The sequence below is a fragment of the Suricata suricatta genome, chromosome 7 (genome assembly GCF_006229205.1).
Source record: "Suricata suricatta isolate VVHF042 chromosome 7, meerkat_22Aug2017_6uvM2_HiC, whole genome shotgun sequence".
NCBI lineage: Eukaryota > Metazoa > Chordata > Mammalia > Carnivora > Herpestidae > Suricata > Suricata suricatta.
Window position 1 is genome coordinate 72,485,332 of NC_043706.1, and position 21,474 is coordinate 72,506,805.

At 41.6% G+C, this 21,474-nt stretch overlaps 1 protein-coding gene across 1 annotated transcript in view; it reads left to right on the forward strand.

Annotated features, from left to right (window-relative positions):
* Positions 1 to 21,474, forward strand: part of MRAP2 (melanocortin 2 receptor accessory protein 2) — a 50,773-nt gene that overhangs the window by 16,372 nt on the left and 12,927 nt on the right. The window contains exons 2-3 of the mRNA XM_029944723.1: positions 5,226 to 5,359; positions 14,973 to 15,072. Of these exons, the coding sequence (XP_029800583.1) occupies positions 5,233 to 5,359; positions 14,973 to 15,072 (227 nt within the window). The 5' untranslated portion in view covers positions 5,226 to 5,232. The remainder of the gene's footprint in view (positions 1 to 5,225; positions 5,360 to 14,972; positions 15,073 to 21,474) is intronic.

Here is a 21,474-nt window from a genome sequence, read left to right on the forward strand (position 1 = left end):
AAATCAAGGTCCAACTTCAGGGAAACAGCCCCCATAAGCATGTGAACCCTCATAGCTCTGCAAAGATATTGATGAAGAGCCTTTATTCACTCCATAGAAGGGTCCATGCGTCATGATTGTTGTTGGCAGGAGTGCTTTCAGCTGCTGAAAAGAGCAATTTGTTTTCCTGCTGCTCCAGGAAGCTCGCTTAGGATTCATTTCCTCTGGAAGAAGTTGTTTCTAATGATGCTAATATTATGAAGAAATCTGACATTCAGGGAATTTGGGGAGGGGTCTGTCAGGAGCAGCAGAGGCCCTGAAGGCAGCTGCTGTGCTGAGCCCTGCACGTCCTGTTTGCTGTTCTGGAGACAGCAGCTGCCGGCTTGTCAGCTCCCCGGTGAGCCCGTCGCGGTGCCGTCTCCCACACGGGGTGTTAGGGCCCAGACACTGGTTCCTCACCATAGTCAGAATATCAGACTCTGAAGGCTGACGTGCTGGCATTTCCCGAACGGTGAACAGGGCCAGCTCGTGTTTCTTGCAAAGCTCAGAGAGCAGCCCCAGGCTTCGAAAATGGACATGATAACAAAATACTGCCAGACTACCGCCTTCTGTTTATTTCTTGTCCTTGTGGATTTGGTGGCCCAAGCTGATAAATTTGGGACTTGGATGAAAAAAATGTCACCCCCTGCGCTTTTTCAAGGATGCTTGGTGACTGCTTGAGAGGAGAGGTTAGAGACACAGTTCTCCAAATCTAACTTCGGGGTTCAAGAACCAAGGTGAAATAGCTAGTGAAAACAGAAACCTTGCTGCAGCCCCGTTTTATCTAAAGCCTACCAAAATGGTGGCTGCTCTGGGAGAGGTTGTCCAGCATTTCCTTCTGCTTCCCTGGAGAACCTCTGATAGGCTGGCTCTGTTTTTCACTCCTGGTCTCCAGGTGTTTGTCAGTCTTTTGCTCCTCTCTTAAAAGATGGCCTTTCTATTTTCGGGATCTTCGTACATGTGACTTTCATTACACTTTGGTCTCTATCCATCCCTAAATGGTTCTTTTAGAGGAATAGGAATAGTGTAAGGGAAAGAAAAGAAGGAATAAGAAAACGCTTTCTCCATGGTGGGTAAGGGCTTGAGATTTCTTGAGATCTGCCTTTATGTACAGGTATAGTCTATTTGCTGGTTCCTGGCCGGCCCTGTGAGGGTCATGATAATGCTTCTTTCTGACTTGAGACAGTAGCAGGGAGACCTCCTGGGCCTGGGCAGCCACGGACGGGGTCACCGCCATGTACAGACGTGGAGAGCAGTGGACACAGAGAATGGAAAACACTCTCACTTTTATTTCCTTCATTGTTTTATGTACTTTTGTTATTTCTCTGTTATCCATTTTGACACTAGATGAAACCTGCTGCCTCTCTTTGCTTAATACATTGGCTATAATGCATGATTTCCAATAAAAATGAGATAACCAAACCAGACTTCATATTATTTTCCTTAAAAAATAGGAGAGATCATTACCATATTTTTGACTTGATAGAACAGCATGAACCCCATGCTGCCCCTATTTCTCATGAAAATTTTTAAAGCATCTAAATGAATGCCTTTTGAGTTATTTTTATTATAATTGTATTCATTTGTCTAGGGCACACCATGCAGTGCATTGGATAAGAATCAGCTGATAGGGGAATTGGTGATGCTTGAAGAAGCCTAGGATTTTCTATCTCAGACTTGCATTTCTTAACTTCTAACAATAGTGCTGGCTTGCCAGGTATTGATCTTAACTGGTCCACACTACCCATACTTCCTACAACATTACATGTAATCTGATGACGTTTTGGGTGATGGCAGGGGGGTTCAAGGGGTCTGGAACTGATGGCCAAGAAAGAATTCTTGAAGACATCTTTGATCCAAGAAGAGTGGCTTTATTAAAGCACGGGGACAGGACCTGTGGGCAGGATGAACTGCACTGGGTCCTGAGGGGTAACCATTATATCCCCTCAGGTTGGGAGGGGGTCAGGGATAGAGTAAGTCTCTAAGGAATTTTGGAAGCAAGGTTTCCAGGTCCTTGAGGGGCTAGCTTTGCTAGGGAAACACCTTTTATTACCATTTAATAGAACCTCAGTCATGAGACCCTTCAGATGTATATCAGGGGACCAGAAGCTCTGAGTATGATTGCCAGCATATATCTTGGGGGCAGTTTGAGATAAAGGAAGTTGACTTACAGGATCCTCGAGGTTGGGAAAATGTTAAGCTAAGGTTCTCTTTTGCCCCCAGCAAAGTGTCATCCTTGAGGCAGCTGAGCTCTTTGAGGGAGGTCAAGGGCTTCTCAATGGGCTGCAGGCCGTAAGGGAATTTAATTTTTCATTTGCCTTAGTTTCCCATATCACCAGGGTAAGCATTTAAACCTCTTTCCTTTGTTCTTGGGTAGCTGGGAGTGTCCGAGGAATATCACACAAATCCCACCTGGGCTGTGGCTGGAACGCCATCTTATGCTTTGCGCCTCGTGCTCCCTCCTCATAATCCTTACAGCAACTCCGTGAAGTAGGTACTGTTATCATCATCATATTCCTGCTGGGAAGATGGAAACTTAGATCTTTTTTTTCCCCTATTGCAAACTTTTTCTCTAAAACAGGAGAAAGTAAATATTTTAGGCTTTTTGGGCCATGCTGTCTCTTTTGCCATTACTCAGCTCTGCTGTTGTTAACACTACAGAAGCCATTAAAAAAATATAAAGCCCAACAAGGGTGGCTGCTGTGTTCCAGTAAAACTTTATTTATGGACTCCGATGTTTGAATTTCATATAATTTTCTTACATCACAAAATATTATTTAAAAGTTGTTTTCAAACATTAAAAAAATATAAAAACATTCTTTACTTGGAGGCTGTAAAAGACAGGTGGTGAGCCAGATTTGCTGATTCCAGTGTAGATGAGAGCTTGCAGGGAAGGAGAAATGAGTTAGGATGGGCTGGTAGGAAGCACACTCTTACCAGGGGGAATAGCATGTGTGCAGAGACAGAGAACATGAAGTGGAACTGCGCAAAAGTTTGAGAAACTGCAATAAATACAAGCACAGTTTGGAATAGGAGGCAAGAGAAGCGGAGATACCAAGACCCAAGTCGTGACCTTGTAGGAGCTCGAGGATTTGGGGGTTTGTCCTTAGGACAATGGGAAGCCATTAAAGGTACTAAGTAAAGGAGTGATGGGACAATTTGTTCTTTTTGAAAAGATTACTGGCTGATAAATAAAGAGTGGATCACAAAGGGTCAGTAAGAGTATAAGCAGAAAAACCAGTTAGGCAGCTCAGGAAGGGAGCCAGGTGGATCATGATGGTATCTACTTGTGACTGTAGCCAGAACCATTTCCTGTCAACAAATGGAGTGGAGGTAGAGCAAATATGAAGACCCAGGTCTCCCAGCTTCAAATCTAGTGTCATTTCCTACATGGTGTGAAATTCTCCACCTTTTTTTTTTTTTAGTACTATTGTTTTTGAGAGAGAGACAGAGAGAAAGCAGGGGAGGGGCAGAGAGAGGGAGACACAGAATCAGAAGAAGATCCAGGCTCTGAGGTGACAGCACAGAGCCCGACACGGGGCTTGAACTCACAGACCACGAGATCATGACCTGAGCTGAAGCTAGCCACTTAACCAACTCAGCCACCCAGGCGCCCCTCCACATTCTTAAATGGACATGATGCATATCCAATCTACCATTTATCTCTGAACCCTACAACAGAAGACCTACTCTTCTCTCTCACACAATTCTTTTCTTCTGGAGGAAGTACTTATAAGTGAGGATAGTGTTCCTTAGGTTTGAGTTATTACTTTTCATTTTCTGAGGAAATTTATTGAGAGAAATGATCTCTTGTTCAAATGATACAAAGAACAAAGATAATACTGTGGTAATGTTATTTTTGTGCCGGTGTTAGAAAGGTTACTGAATACTTCCTTGAAGGTCAGCTTTTCTTAAAATTTGTGTAGCCTTCTTTCCCAAAGGAGAAATGGTACATTCTCGTCTGCTCTTGAAGGGATGATTTGTTTGGCTGGGCACTCACAGTAACACTGCAGTTCTGATGCTGGCACACACCTCTGAGTCAGAGCACCCCATCCTTTGAACAATATGATGCTGAAGGGTGAGAGTCTGTTTCTAGGGGGTCCAGGACTGGGGAATGAGGAAGAAGAGAAAAGGGAAAGATGAGGCTCATGGCTTGGGGCAGAGGAGTGGTGATGACTTTGCCTCAGCTTGGGGGGGGGTTGTGCCCTAGAGGCAGCAGTAGGTGATACTGACCCAAGGTGGATAGGATAAGGGGAACTTCAGAAAGATCTTGGGGGTAGGACCCTGTGGTTATGACTTCATGAATCTTGGTGTGACTGATCTTTCATTCAAATTTTCCCTCATATGACTCTTATTTGTTACTTTGTATTATTTCCCTAATATAAAGCCAGGTCTGTGGAATTTATGTCTGTATTTCTCCTCCCATACCATAATGTACACTCTCGTACACAGTAGGTGCTCCGTATTGAATACTGGCTCTGGTGATTTGTCAACTTTGTCATCCATGCTTCACCATGCAACTTCTGGTCTCAGTGAAGTCAGAGTTTTTAAGTCTAAAATTATCACAAGACACTCAGGACATCCTGAGGACAGGACAAGTTTCAAGAGTAAGCAGTAGAAAAGATTCAAGCTTCCACTGAGAATCTTCTTTCATTATGGGACCTTTTGTTGACCACTTCTTTTTTTCCCCTGCTCCCCTCCCCCAATTCATTAGACTTTGGTTGCTTGTTCTTATTTTTACATAGTAAGTGCTTAGTATATGTATGCTGTGCTGGTTCACTTCTGGTACTGATTTTATTTATTCTCTGTAGACTCTCTGTGTCCTTATGCAGGTATAGGTAGGTGATGGGGCTGAAGTTGTAATCTTGGGGACTTTGGTATACTGTCTCCTTCCTTCTCTTCCTTTCTTCATCAGTTATTGAAAGTTGGGTATGTGCCAGGCATTGAGTTAAGTTTTGGGAGACAACAACAGAAGACATGGTGTCTGATTTCAAATACATTCCAACCTAGTGGAGATAAAAGAAAACAATGGCTACTTGGTATGAAGTATAGGTAGCTAGTAAGGACCTCTCCCTGATCTCTTGGAAGGGACCTTCCTGAGGCCTTTCCCTTCTGAACTTTTGAGTGTGGGTCAAGAGCAACTAGAGTAACTGTGCAGTTGAGGATGAATTAACAGGTTCTCCATTTGCCTTTCTCCATTTTTGCAGGGTGGAGATGTCTGCCCAGAGGTTAATTTCTAACAGAACATCCCAGCAATCTGCATCTAATTCTGATTACACTTGGGAATATGAATATTATGAGATTGGACCAGTTTCCTTTGAAGGACTGAAGGCTCATAAATGTAAGTCTTATATAATTCTCCATTGTAAACATAATGTATTTGTCTTAACCTGTGAAATCCCCAGTGATTAATTTTCCTGAACATTCTTTTTACACAACTCTGTTCTGTATCCCCCAAACCCCAGAAAGCATCCCCTTCCAAACATTGCCTGATTGCTCAGAGATAGTATTACATGAGGGACAAAGAACTTGAAAGATTCTCTTAATGGAGGAACATGAATCAGTGTCATTCTCAAATTGAGATTCTTTTTTATTTTATTTTTAAAAATTTACTTATTGTTTAATTTACATCCAAGTTAGCATATGGTGCAACAATGATTTCAGTAGTAGATTCCTTTATGCCCCTTACCCATTTAGACAATCCCCTCTCCCACAACCCCTCCAGCAACCCTCTGTTTATCTTCTATATTTAAGAGCCTTTTATATTTTGTCCCTCTTCCTGTTTTGATATTATTTTTCTTTCCCCTCAATTATGTTCATCTGTTTTGTTTTGTAAATTCCTCATATGAGTGAGGTCATGTGGTATTTGTCTTTCTCTGACTAATTTCACCTAGCATAATATCCTTCAGTTCCATCCTTGCCATCCACGAATGGCAAGATTTCATTATTTTTTTTTAACACCAAGTAATACTTCATTGTATATATACATCACATCTTCTTTATCCATTCATCCATTGATGGACATTTGGGCTCTTTTCATACTCTGGCTATTGTTGGTTGTGCTACCATAAACATTGGGGTGCATGTGCTCGCTCGAAACAGCACACCTGTATCCCTTGGATAAATACCTAGTAGTGCAATTGCCGGATTATAGGGTAGTTCTATTTTTAATTTTTTGAAGAACTTCCATATTGTTTTCCAGAGTGGCTGCACCAGTTTGCATTCCCACCAGCAGTGCAAGAGAGATCCTCTTTCTCTGCAACCTCACCAACATCTGTGGTTGCCTGAGTTGTTAATGTTAGTCATTCTGACAGGTGTGAGGTGGTATCTCATTTGGTTTTGATTTGTATTTCCCTGATGATGAATGATGTTGAGCATTTTTTCATGTGTTGGTTGGCCATCTGGGTGTCTTCTTTGGAGAAGTGTCTATTCATGTCTTTTGCCCATTTTTTCACTGGATTATTTGTTTTTCAGGTTTTGAGTTTGATAAGTTCTTTATAGAGTTTGGATACTAACCCTTTATGTGATATGTCATTTGCAAATATCTTCTCCTATTCTATCGGTTGCCTTTTAGTTTTGCTGATTGTTTCCTTCACTGTGCATAAGCTTTTTATTTTGATGAGGTCCTAATAGTTCATTTTTGCTATTGTTTCCTTTGCTGTGCAGAAGACTTTTAGTTTGATGTAGTCACACTTATTTATATTTGCCTTTGTTTTCTTCGCTTTTGGTAGCAAATCCAAAAACCATTGCCCAGACAAATGTCACAGAGCTTGCCCCCAGTGTTTATGACCATTAATTTAAACTCTCTGTCAGGTAAATCATTTATTTCCATTTCATTAAGATCCAAGATTTTTGGACATTTATCTTGTTCTTTAGTTTGGAACATATTGTTCTCTGTCTTCATTTTCCTTGACTTCTGGGCTGCTTTCTGTGCATTAGATAAAAAAGCTACCTCTCCCAGTTTTGATTGGTCTTGTGTGGGAGATCATCTAAGCTCCTAGTTGCCTCTCAAACTTTTATGATTGTCAAAGCAAACTTCTTTGTTTTTAGAGGCTACCAGTAGTTGAGGGCATGTCAAGATTTGCCTGTGTCCTCAAGGGAAAGATTGTGGTCGGCACCTACATGTAGCCTGATTAGAAGCCAGATCCTTAGGCAGTAGCTGGCAAAGAATGCAATTAAACCCCTCCCAGAGATAAACTGGGAGAATGAGGTTTTGTTACAGGGGTGCTGGGGTGTAAGAGCTCCTGGCTCTGCGGTTCCTGAACAGACCAGGTTTGGCCACTGCTGCAAGTGCACAAAATCCAAAGGCAGAAAAATGAATGGGAGTGAAACATGAAAGTAGTTATATCAATGAGGCCATCATTGAGAAGACAGCTGACTAGCATCTCAAAGACTGTCTCCAAAGTGCTGAAACACTTCCTGGTTTATAGGAGAAAACTGTGGGACAAATGGGGGCAGCAAAGGTCAGGTTATCATTGGTTTGGAGTCATTCATGGGCAGGGTCTTGCTGGCTCAGGGAAGTCCTTATTCCAGGATGGGGTAGTTCCAGTTTCCATCAGGGGACGCTTTGCCCCAGGATCTTTTGCCTGAACTAAGAGAAAAGCTGGAAAGAAATACTTAATCAATTAGAAAGTTGAAGGTCAAAATGGAAGTCCTGGAAGTCCTTTTTCAGTTTTTGCCTGTGTCCTCTCTTCTACGCCAAGTGCATAGCTGTGAAAGTGCTCCTGTGCTTCTTAAGAACTGCTTCTTTGTTCACTACGGCTCTGTAGGACTCCTGAGTGTATGAGTGTATGCACCATTGGTATCAGAGCCAGGAGACTGGGGATCTGTGCCTCGGGCTGTAGTCACAAAAGCTAAGGTGTCAGACTTGTATGCAACTTCTTTCCAGGGCGATACTGGTGACTTGGTTGTGTTACTGGAGCAGGCTTGGGGGAGAAGGCAGGGAAGGTGTTGGCCAGCTTCCCTGCTCTCTGGGGAAGATTGCAGGCAGCCACTAGATGTGTGCTGAATTAGAAGCCTGGTCTGGAGGCAGCATCTTTTAAAGTATGCAGATAAACCCCTTTCAGGAAAAGAATGGGAAATGGGTGTTTTTGCCTGATTCCTCTGCACTGAGCCTTGGGGAGATGGCTGTGGTGAAGGCTTGCATGCCCATGAATTATGCTTCTTTGTTTGCTGTCGTCTGTGGGTGCTCATGGATGCCAGCCTTGAGAGCTAGACATTTTAGGGGCCCATTTCTGCAGCGGAAGTCTTAAAAGTAGGGCTCTAGATGTGCTGCCCTTCTTAGGGAGAAGCTGGAAGTTGGGGATTTCCTTCCAACTCTCTGTAGCCGTGCTGGGAGTGGGGGGCATGGCAGGATTGTGTCTCAACCTTTCCTACCCATTTTCATCCTAGCATTCATTTGCCAGATGCGTAGGAGTGACTTAGTTTCTAGATATCTTTCAGAGGGAATGCCTCCATATGTAGCTGTATATTCAGTGTGTCGGTGGAAGGACGGGAGCTCAGGAGCCTCCTAAGTCTCCATCCTAGTCAGCTCCTCCTCCCAGCTCACCTAGCCTGTGTCCTCATACCCCTGCTGCAGGAAGGAGTGCAAGACCCAGGCTTCATGTGAATCCGGGGCTTGGAAGCCGCTGGTGGCTGTGGCCAGACTTCCCGTGGGGGCAATTAAGGGGCAGTGATGTGTGGTTCCTACCTTCAGGTCTCCATCAGTGGAGCAGCAAAGAGCTTCAGAGTGACTCATTTACTAAATTAAGGGTTTTCTATATATGTTCCTTAAAAAGTCGTTAACTAAACCTTAGCTCCTTTATCCCTGAAGTGAATAGTAGTAATTAAATGCTTTCACGCCCTCCTTTTTTTTTTTTTTTGATGTCTACTCAGTATTTCTTTGTGGAAATTTCAAAAAGTGCATGAAATCCATTAGGATATGCTGTCGTCGATTATCTGGTGGAAGGCTGTGGCTGTCAGGGTGTGAAATCACCCTCCTGCATTTACTTTAATTGTTTAATCTATTGTTATTCTGGGACAATCTTTAGGTAAGGATACTTGCTTGTTAAGAATTTTAGTGGAAATCAAAATGATGGGGCAAATTGCTCCACATTTTCCTACAATATGTGCTTTTACATCCTGGTGAAACAAATTTTGTTTTTCTGTCAGTTTTCTCCTATCTCTTTTCTTTAGTTTAAGGGAATGAGGAGACAGTCCTGCTGCTATTATTTTGGTTGGTACATTACTAGAGACAATTGAAAATCTTTTTTGAGGGCATTACATTCTAAAAATGATTATAGCTGGCAAGAATTCTTCCACAAGGCAGGCAGAAGTATGACACATTACTTACTTTACCTACTATATATTAATAAGGAGTGCTTTTGTTAGTTTTAACATTCACATCAGGAAAAAAATAAAATGCCTGGGTGAGTTCTCGCTGTTCTTATGTGAGAGATCTGATCAAAGTAGAGATCTTTAGCTTCAGGAACCTGACAATATGTGAGACACATAGAGAAGAATAAGAGACAGAAAAACACAGACATACAGGAAAATAGAAAAGATTAAGCCACCTATTATACTGTGTATTTTGGCATACTCTCTTCCATTTTAAAATGCTTTGATTCTGACCTTCAAGTGTGTCTCCGTGTTTTACAGAGCAAAATTCAAAGCCAGTTAGGTGCAGTTTCAGAAAAATAGAAGCAAGACCTTTCGAGGGGAAGCATTTATTGAGGATATGAAGTTATCTTCATTTGCTTTCCCTCCAAGGGATCATACTCGGCAATAGTAGCTCCATCTTTACTTGGACTAGATTCTTCTACTGAAATAAATATTCCTACCTTTGAAGCATCTTTCATTTGAGAGACAATCTCTCACGGTTATTGTGAATTCTCCTTTTGCCCTTGATTTTGTATCTGATATTAAATGTTATAATGTATCAGAATTGGGCATATATCTGACATATTTGGTACCAGCAGAATGGACATTCATTCATTCATTCATTCACTCTTTCAGCAAATATTTATTGAGCACTGGTTATATGCAGCACTGTTTTAAGCATTAGGATACAACAGAAAAGACAAAAATACCTCATGTTATATATCTTGCTGTCTAATGAGAGAGACAGGTAATGATAAGTGAAATAAGGAAACCATGCCAGATGGTGATGGAAAAAAAATAAATTAGAAAATGGAGATGTTGAGTATGGAGGTGAAAGTATACATGGAGCAGCCATGGAAGGCCTTATTGAGAGGTAGAAATTTGAGAAAAGGCCTGAAAGGAGTAAGAGGTTGAATTATAAGATATCTGGGGAAGAGAGTTCCAGAAAATTCTCCATAACAAGAATGAAATGGAACGTGCAGGGAACAACAAGGAGACCAGCATGGTGCCAGGGGGGTGAGTAAGAGGCAGAGCAGCAAGAGAAATCAGGGAAGAGAGAAGAGGAAAGAGGTAATAGAGCCTCTGATGTCATGCTAAGGACTTAGGCATTTTCTGAGGTGTCATTTGGAGGAGAGGAGTAGAATCTGAGTGAGGTTTTAATAAGACCACTCCGAAGCTGAGGAAGGAAGAGGATGAGACTGGAAGCAGAGTTCCTAACCTCTCCACTAGTCAGGGGGACTATGGCAATAGTCCAGGCAGCTGATGATGGTCTTGGCCATGGTGGGGACAGTGGAGTGGTGAGAGGTGCATAAATCGTGGATATTTCTTAAAAGTAGACCTGATAGGATTTGTCAATGGCTTGGCCACAGAGCATAATAGAAAGTGAAGAGCCAAGGTTGGTTTGAAGATCTGTTATCTAATTGGTAGGATGTATTGCTGCCATGGAGAAGATGTGGGAGAAGCAGGGGCATGAGGAGCTCAGCTTTGGACTTGTCAGGTTGAGACCTGTCAGGCATCCAGTAGGAGATGGTGGGAGAGGTGTTGTAAAGGTATGAATCAGGAGTCACAGCATATAAAGGGTACTCAAAGCTAAGAGGCTGGATGAATGAGTATAGATAGAAAAGTTAAGAGGTATAAGGAATAAGCCCTGTGGCATGCTAACATTTAAAAGTTGGAGGTGTTGGGAGGAAAATAGCAAAGGAGTCTAAATGGAATGTGCAGAAAGGTAGGAAGAAAACAGGGCAATTGCATTTCCTGGGAGCCAAATTAAGAAAGAGCTTCAAGGGGGGCATCTCAGTAGCTCAGTTGGTTAAGCATCCAACTGTTGATTTCAGCTCAGGTCATGATCTCACAGTTCATGGGATCAAGCCCTACATTGGGCCCTACACTGATGGTGCAGAGCCAGCTTGGGATTCTGTCTCCCTTGCTCTCTGTCCCTCCCCAGTGTGCTTTCACTATATATCTCTCTCTCAAAATAAAATTTAAAAAAAGAGCTTAAGGATGAAAGAATGAGACAGTGGTCTACATCAAATGCTGCTACTAGGTCAAGTAAATTGAGGACTATGACTTAATTATTGGATTTAGAATGTAGATGTTATTGGCAATGATTTTAAAGCAGTCTTAGTGCAGTGGGGAGTGAAAGGCTGATGGAATTGACTTAAGAAAACAAATGAGAGGAGAAGAACTGAAAATTGTATGTACAGACAAATATCTCAAGAATTTTGCTATAAAGGGAAGGAGAGAAACTGGACATTTAGGAAGGCCCTGGATAGGTAAGGCAAGGTGTGCTTAGAGAAGCAGAAGCAAAGCCTGTGAGTCATGAGGCTCCTAGGACCCATTTAAGCAGGACCATTCGAGCTGCTGTGTGGAGCAAAAACTGAAGGAGTGTCCTCTTATTCTGAGCCATCAGTGGAGGCCATATTCCATGCATTTTTTCAATATCGATTTGCAGATAATGCCAACCACAAGCATGGATGAGTTAGCAAGAAGCCAGGTCATCAAGATGAGAAGCAGAGCTATAGCTTGTGACTACTTAGGCTCCGACTTGTCATTTGGAGCACAGTAAAAGCAAGTCGCATAATACCACTACTGGCTCCTTGCCAGGAATTCCCATCACAAAATTCACCCTAATGTATTGAAGCCAGAAGCAGTGTGAGGACTCAGTTCTGGCTCTCAAATCCTCAATCCTCTCTCTCAAATTAAGTATTAGTCCTTGTTTTTCATACAACCATGAGTTGGAAAGGTCACAGCTTATTCTTAGGAGGTGGAGAGGAGGGGGTTGGGATGGGGTTGTTGTTCTAGTCCTACCTTAGAGTAGAAAAGATCATCATGGAGAAAAATGATCACACCTGTGAAAAACATGTCTTCACCAGCCTTCAGCTCTGTTTCATTCCATTCATTAATGGTCAGGTTGAAAGGGAGCTATTTTATTATGACACATTCCATTTAGAATTGGCAATTTGCTCTACTCTTTTACTGTAATGATCTCTAAATAGTTCGGTTTCTAGACAGGACAAAAGTGACTGCTGGACTCTGTTGGAAACACCTTTGGAAGGCTTCTCTTGGCTTCCTTAACCTACTGGATGCATTGGAGCTTTACTCTATATAAACCTTTATTTTGAATCCTTCTTAGGGAAGGGTGCTTTGGAGAGGGCTAGGGGCTCTGTTTTCCCTGCCATGCCCATGACCATGAAACTTGGCATATAAATAAAGCCACAGGAGAATTTGGATATTCCTAGGATGATATGGCAATGCATCTGATGTCCCCTGAAAGGGACTCAGGGTAAGAAAGTACCCTAGGGTCAAGTCATGTGGTAGAGGATGAGGTAAAGGAAAATTAATGGGAATAATTAGAGGAAGCAAAATTCCATTTGAAGGAGAATGTGAATAAACAGAGCCACTTAAGCATATTGTGATAAAAAATGTAAATGCCAATTTATCAAGGAAGCGTTTGGAAAGGCTGTTGGATCGCTAGGATTTTCAAGTTTCAGCCTCAGCCCTGCTCCTCCCTAGTCTGCTTCCTCAAGACTTCAAGGAGGGCCGTGACCTTCTCATGCCCCACATCATTGCTGCTTTTTGATCAGCTCATTGGGGCGCTAGAGGGGCAGAGAGAAGGAACTAGGCTGGGTTAAAGGCACTCCTCCTGCACCTCTGCCCACCCTGGGCTAGAGAAGCAAAGTACTGATGGGGACCGCGCCATTGTTTGCAGTGTGGAATTTGTCCTAATGAGGACACCTTCCAGTGTGACTCAGCATGACTGGGTTAAACTCTCAACTGAGAACTTCAGCGTAACTCTGGTGTGTCCTTTTAGAACTGGCCTTTGCTGTGCAGGCAGTCGGTGAAGTACAGGACGCTGGGCTGTCGTTGCCCACACAGCAGTGCTTCAGAGGCTGTGCCCCACAGTTGACAGGTTATTGTTGCATGTTGGTTGCACTTGTGTACATGTAGTTTTTGGCACTTGTCCTTTTATCTTTTTTAGATTTCATTTCCACTATTTTATAAGGCAAAGTCTATAATTTCTATTTCTTTGGCACTCTTAATTCAAGGAAAAGTTATTAGTTTTGTATCCAGAGTGCTGAATAAACATTGTTGAATAGAAGTTAACCTCTGGGCAATCCTATATGTAGAATGAAATATGAATTATTCAGAGTAAATTGCTAATCTGATTTCTTCACTATAGAGAAAAGGCTATACACACACAATTTAATTAGAATGATGCTTTGTATTTAAACACATTTAATGTATAAGCACCAATTGTTTATTTAAAAATTTTTTATGCTTATTTATTTTTGAGAGAGAGAGAGAGCAGGGAAGGGGCAGAGAGAGAGGGAGACACAGAATCCAAAGCAGGCTCCAAGCTCCAAGCTGTCAGCACAGAGCCCAACGTGGGGCTTGAACTCATGGACTGTGAGATCATGACCTGAGCTTAAGTCAGATGCTTAACAAACTGAGCTACCCAGGCACCCTGGGTAAATATTTAAAAAATATTTCTAAGCATCCTTACTGTCATCTCACATAAGTAAACTTCTTAGATCAGAAATTGTAAAATAATTCAACTCTGGTGCTTCCCCAAGATTTGAGACCCTATTATGTGTATGTCAGTTTGTGTAGACAATCCAGTTTCATCCTTGTCCCAAAGATACTGGTGACTATTACCCAAGATAGGATCAAGGGAGGGCCTACATAGAGAAGCACAAATGTCACGGTTTTCAAAGCAGGGAGAAGACTCATCAATTAGGGAAGTTAGTCCAGGCTTTGTCAAGGGGATGGTGAAAGGAATGGGCTTTGAAGGATGGACACACTTTCATTAGCTCTGTGTTGGGGAAGGTTGTTCCAGGTGATGGTAAGAGCCCTTGAAAAGGTGTGTGTCTTAGGAAGTGATAGCTAAGAGTTAAGGTAAATACAGGGACATGATGTTCCATAATCTAACTGTAATCATGGGGTTTAAAGTAGGGGTAAATGGAAAAATTGATGATAATTTTAACACTGATAGCTGGTAAATATGAGGTACCTTTTTCTCAGATGCCAGACATCATATAAAGTACTTTACATATGGAATCTCTTTTAATTTGGAAAACGTTAAGTCCATTTTTGCTGAAGAGTTTTTATGAAAGGGAAATATCAGAGCTGTCATAAAGTAGATTCATACAGAGATGAGGCGTTTGGGAGGTTATTCGTATGTTCTCCTCAAGAAGTAATAAGGACTTGAGTTGTTCCAGCATGAATGTAAGTGAAAATACAAAATGGGTTGGTTTGTATCAGAATTCATTTCAAATTTCATATTTCAGTCTCTGCTAAAAACAATATTTTCTAACTCAGGACACTTTAGTGGAATCTTAAAGACCTAGATGGTTTACCTTCTGTCCTGGATTCTTTCATTAAGATATGGAAAACAAGAGTCAATAAAGCCAAAGTCTCTTAGTGTTATCTGAGACAGAAACCATTCATCTGTCTCAAGTTGACTAATGGGTCAAATTGTCTTAGCAGATTGTTGACTTCCTTTCTTATTTCATGTACCAAAAAGCTCAGGTTCCTTGAATGTTCAAGTTTTAAGCTGCTGTGAAATGCTAATTAATCCCAGTATTAACTGTTCACAGATTCCATTGTGATTGGATTTTGGGTTGGCCTTGCTGTCTTCGTGATTTTCATGTTTTTTGTGCTGACTTTGCTAACCAAGACAGGAGCTCCGCACCAAGAGTAAGTTTGGGCCATTCCTAAACATTACTAAGCCCCATGGGGAACTAAATAAACAGACATGATATCAGGGCTGGGGTTGCTTGCAGGGGTGGAAAAAAGGGGCTGGTTATGGATGTGCTGCCTGGACCCAGTTGCCTTTGGGTGGGACCCGTCTTCCTTTTGGCACTTAGCCTCTGGCCTCAAGTGGGCCCTTTTAACCTAAGTTTCGTGGTCCTTTCTTAAAGTCTTAAAGCTGCTTCCAGGCCTGATTTTTATTTTTAAGTATTTATTAATTAGGATGTATTTTCCCCTTACTCCCCAAAGAATTTAGATGTCCCAAACAGACAACAGTGAGGAAAAAAAAAAAAAAAAAGAAAAGAAAAAAACAAAATCAGATGAAAACCAGTGTTAAAAAACATGTTAAGGAGCATAGAAATAATTATATCTGGGTACTTATATGAATTCATTATTCACAACAAAGACTAAGTTCAACACTTAGCTCCCCTGAAACTACAAAGAGAAACACTAAGGATTGTGTAATTCTCATGGCAGGATAAAGAACATTTGGGTTGGGCTTTGGATTTATGGAGGAAATTATGACATGGTGCCTAGAGAACATTGAGTAACATCAGAAGGTATGTACTCAGTTATGTATTGCAAAAAAAAAAAAACCCTCAGAAATGTTTTAGAGGATTTTTATTATCCCAACTTTTCAAACGAAGGGAAAAATAACATGTTGAATACTTTTTTAGTCAGTCCCAGTTGGCAGAAATAGCACACTCAAATTAGGTAATTAGAAGTGCTTTTGATGAAGGGACAATCCACAGGTTGTGGCCAGATGGGAGGATAACCCTACAGGATGGTACAGGACCTCCAGGCTGGCAACACTGAGGAGCAGTTTCCACCATAGATGTGAAGGGGACCCAGGAGTCCTGTGGCCAACAGGAGCTATGACTTTGAGTTGAGGGACACAGCTAGCCCCTATGACCTCTCAGGGAGGGAGCCTCAAAATAAATCCCAAGACTCTATCTTCCTCCCTCCTACCCACCTCTCACTATTGTTGTCCACTGGCTGATCACAGTAGCACAACCAGCGGCTGGTCTCCATCAGAGGTCGGCTTTCTAGGGCACAGAGCACAGAGCAGCATGGGGAACGATGGAGAGCAGCCTGGGAGAGTAAATCGAGATTTAGCACCAGTCCGAACATTTCACATTTGGTAGCTCACTTCATCCTCAGAGCCTGGCAGCGGGCTTCTCATTTATATTTCATCAGGCACTCTCCAGAGTGTGCTGTTCAGTCTTCAGCCTGCACTTCACTATAACAAATGCCTGATTAAAGGGATCAGTTCTGCCCTTCACTCAGCTCTTTTCAGACATTAAGGTGTAGAAAAATCAATTAAACACTTTTTAAATGAAAGGAAAATACCATTTTATTGAAGCATATGGAGACAATATGGTTGAGAATCTCTTTAACAGCCATCAAAAAGCCACTAAAAAGACATGGACCTTTGGGGTGCTAGGGTGGCTCAATTGGTTATAGTCTGATTCTTGATCTCTGCTTGGGTCTTGATCTCAAGGTCGTGAGTCGAGGCTCCATGTTGGGCTCTGTGTTGGGCATGAAGCCTACTTAAAAAAATTAAATAAAAAGACCTGGATCTTTGCTTTCTTCGATGTCCTCATAAAAATCTGTACATGTCTTTGCTTCTATTGTTTGGTCCATGGGATTTGAAGATATGGTGTGGGTTGCAACAGTAGTAAGAAAAGCAAAGGATTAACTCAGATTAGGGGACATCTCATAGAGTGGTCAGGGAATAACAACACTATTATTTTCCTTTTCTTCAGGGGGACAGAGAGATTTTTGGAGGACTATTGGGATGTGTTTGTTTGATATAGGATGCAGGTGATCATTATGGTTGAGAACACCCTAGCCCCAAATAAAACATGACTTCATGTAATGATTCATTTTATGTGTCAAGGCCGTGATATCCAGATATTTGGTTAAATATTATTCTAAGTGGTGTGTGTGTGTGTGTGTGCGTGTGTAAGTGAGTGTGATTGAGATCACATTTTATCTTACTGTATTTTAATGAGATAACATTTAAGTTCGTAAACTCTGAGCAAAGCAGATCATCTTCCATAACATGCGTGGCTTCATCCAATCATTGGGAGGCCTTCCTTGAAACAGAATGACCGCCCTCAAGCGAAAAGAAATTCTGGCAGAAGGCTGCCTTCAGACTCAAACTGTAACTTCCTTGGGGCTCCAGCCTGTGTGCCTACCCTGCAGATATTAGACTTGCTAACCTCCACAGTCACATGAACCAATTCCTTAAAATAAATCAGTCTCTCTCTCTCTCAGTAGTTGCATCAGCAGACAGAATCTCTCTCTCTCTCTCTCTCTCTCTCTCTCTCTCTCTCTCTCTCTCTCTCTCAGTAGTTACCCACACATACATGTGCACACTTGTTGCTTTTCTTTCTCTGGAGTCCTGGCTGATACCTTTCCTTATTATGTCCGTAGTGACCCTGGGTTGCTGAGACTTGTATTTTCAATTTTTTAGTTGGCTGTTCAGTCCTATTGCTACATGGTTTTCCTTTTGATGGTGGTTCTGAATAATCTCAATCAAAGAACAAGGGTTATTGTAACTCTATGTTTTTAATGAGGTTAAGGAGAAAGTCTAACCTTCTTTTGCTTTAATAAAATCATGGATCAGTCCTCAGGGCCATGTTTTAAATGCTTTTTTGAGTCTGAGGTAGTATAAGATCTGGCCTTTGGTTGTAGTGTATCATAATAGGAAACTGAAAGAAACAGACATAGGCAAAATCCCTGAATAGAACCATTAAGAAGGGTTTTAGATCTCAGTAATTTTGACATTTATTTGGCAAAAATCTTCTCTAAAGGAGATATTATTTTTTCCACTCAATCAACTTTAATATAAAACAACCAAGTTAAGCTTGACTGTATGATAATTAGGCATGGAGGAAAAAATGATAAATCATTGAGAATAAAAAGAGCTTTTTTTTTTTTTAATGTTTACCATATGCTAGGGTCAACTAATCACTTTATATGTATAATCTCACCAAGTCCTAACAGGAAGATGAAGTAAATCCTGCAAGTGGTCCAACTTTACAGATGAGAGAAATGAATCACTTGTCTGAGGTCTCCCAGTTAAAACACAACTCTTGGTCCAGGCCTCAAACTAAAGCCTTTTTGACTCCAAAGCTCCTGTTACTAACCATTACATTAAATGACCTCATATCTGTAATTTTTAATCTCTTTCTTCCATTGAACCAAAGACACTAGCAATCAGATTCATTTTCTTCTAGCACATACCAGGCCATGCATTGGCTCTAGAGTCGAATGGTTCTAGATTTACTTACTGAGACTTTGGGCTGGATTCTTAACCTCTTTTTGCTTGAGATTCCTCATTTGTACAAATAAAACAGTATCTACCTCCTAGCATTATCGTAAAGATTAAAGGAGCTAATGTCTGTGGAACTTCTGGATTCATAGTGGGACTCAGTGAAGGTCAGTTCATCCCTGGGGTGCTAGTAGGGGTCCCGCTGAGAGCTGGGGATCTAAGTGAACAGTAGGAGGCAGAAGAAAAAGAAACCCATCCTCCCCTGGCATGCTCAGGTTCTAAGCATTCACATTTTATTCGCACTTGCTGGTATTCCACCCCAGCCTCACTTTGGGTGTGTCTCTCGGTCAAACAGTGAAATGATTTTAGGAAGGAGAGTAAGGAGAGAATCTTGGTGCTGGGTCAGAAGGCTGACTTGTCTGGATTCTGACTGCTTTATATATCAGGCTCTCTGGATAATTGGTCACAGAGAATAGTTACTTCATAAAGTACGTATCAGGCAGCACCATTTTGGAATATGACTGTCACTGTGGTTAAGATACCTGATCTTATCCAAAGGATATAAAAATGCTGATTTAAAGGGGCACATGCACCCCAATATTTATGGCAGCACTATCGACAATAGCCAAATTATGGAAAGAACCCAGATGTCCATCAACTGATGAATGGATAAAGAAGATATATGTACAATGGAATATTACTCAGGGATCAAAAAGAATGACATCTTGCCATTTACAACAACATGGATGGAACTAGAGTATATTACACTAAGTGAAATAAGTCTATCAGAAAAAGACAAATACCATATGACTTCACTTGTGGGATTTAAGAAACAAAACAGATGAACATAAGGAAAGGGAAGGAAAAATAAAATAAGATAAAAACAGAGGGAGGCAAACCAAAAGAGACTTTTAAATATAGAGAAAAAACAGGGCTGCTGGAGGGAAAGTGGGGGGAGGGGCTAAATGGGTGATGGGTCTTAAGGAGGGGACTTGTTGGATGAGCACTGGGTGTTATATGTGAGTGTTGAATCACTAAATTCTACTTCTGAAACCAGTACTGCACTATATGTTAACTAACTTGAATCTAAATAAAAACAACAACAACAGCAGCAACAACAGCAACAGCAATGAAGATACCTGATCAAGTCTTCAAGCTCGTAATAGACTAGTGCTGAGTCTGCCGCTTAATTCTATCTTTTTCTCCATGGACGTATTTCAGGACAAGATCTCATGATTGCTGACATGTGGAAAGAGTTAGGTTTCTCTCTCTGAAGGTAGTGAGGCACAAGGATGGCAGATCCCACAATCCGCTCCTCTATTCCTTATGCCATGCCCGCAACAGACATCACTAATCGACCATGCTGTCTACCTGCATAGCCAAGACTTGGCCTCACAATTGTTTCCAGACACCATTTTAGGCAGCCATCAGGAACTGATCACAATTTAGCCAAGAGTGAATATGTATTTGCCATCCCGGGCTGGACCTTCATTTAACGGTGTTGGATGGTTAGGAATTAAGATCCATTCATTCATTGCACTGAGCCAATGACATCACAATAAAATGGGCAAGATTTTTCTACTAAAGATTTCAAATTGGGATCATACTAGCCTAAGAACCTCAATTTTGGAGTCACTGACTCCTCAATGGCTTTTGTGAAGAGAGGGATTGTGTAATAAGCAGACAAGATTATGAGACAGTAGCGAACAACTCCTCAAATCTTAGTGTGACACAACATAGGTTTATTTCTTACTCAAGCTACATGTTTGCTGTGGGTGGACAGAAGCTTCTCCTCTTGTGTCTGCACTGCATCCAGCACTCAGGCTTCAGCGTTATTATAAGGGGGAAGAGCACCTGTGGAGATCTCACGCTTGCCCTTCTGTTCTTCTGCCAGGAAGTGGCACACATCCCTTCCTCTCACAGTGATTGGCCAGAACTAGCCACACCCCTTGACTGCCCAGGCTGAGGAGGGTAATCTGTGTGCCCGGAAGAAGAGAACCAGATACTGGTGAACACTAGTAAAGTACGCTGCAGAGAAGAAAGACTATTATAAAGCTGACATCACCTTTCTTAAAAGCTTTTAGGCCCAAGAAAAAGCTTTAATGGGAGTTATTTTCCTCCTGGAATATTTGCTGTTGTGTGTGTGGGGAAAAAACCCTCTTACGTGGATCCTTCATGGACAATGAAGATAAAAGAACCATTTCCCCTTGCTTTCTCAGCGAAGGAGCCATTTACTCTGTGAGCTGCCTTGTTAAAGCATTATAGCCCCTTATCATAAATCTCCCAGAAAGAGAGTAACAGGAAAGGCTTGGATCACATTTTTATGTTGAATTCTTCGAACTTCCCCCCAAACTATCAAATTCCAGATATCATATGCCTCAAATATCCTCCTTTTGTAGCCTTGGCTAAGTGCACCTTGTCCGAGTGGGGATGTACTTCTTTAGGTGTGAGTGCAGAATTGCTCATGACCTTATAAAAATGGAAATTACATTTTACTTTGAGTTGCAATTTACCTGAATACGGCACTCACTAAAGGATAGGTATACTGCATCTAAAAGCTAATAGCAAGAAAGGTCAATGCTTAAGATTTCTGATAATGACCAAGACCACAGGAACTAGCTGGCAAAGTGCAGACATAATGAGTAGTTCCTGAGGAAATGCTGACATTTCAAGAGGTCTACCACTATCGACAGGTAGAAAATATGACTATTTTATGTATCGGATTCAATCTGTATCCCCCTTTTGCAAGAGTCACTTAATTTCCCATCAGTGAAGTGGTGTTTACTGAGTGCACAGCCTTGGCTTGCCCAGGACTGTGCTGAGGGTCATTCTAATGTACTAAACTCTTTGTGGCCCCAGAGAGACTGACATCTTCCTGGTAAGTGAGAACTAGCAGCGAAAGCAACCAAAAGGCACTGCCACACACAGAAGGCTTGGGTTGGCACTGCTAAGCTTTGTCACATGACATAAAGCTTTTAGCACAGGCTATGACTATGGGTATTATTATTTTCTCATAGTTGTAGGCACAGAGATTTTACTCTTTTTTAAAAAAAATTATTTATTTATTT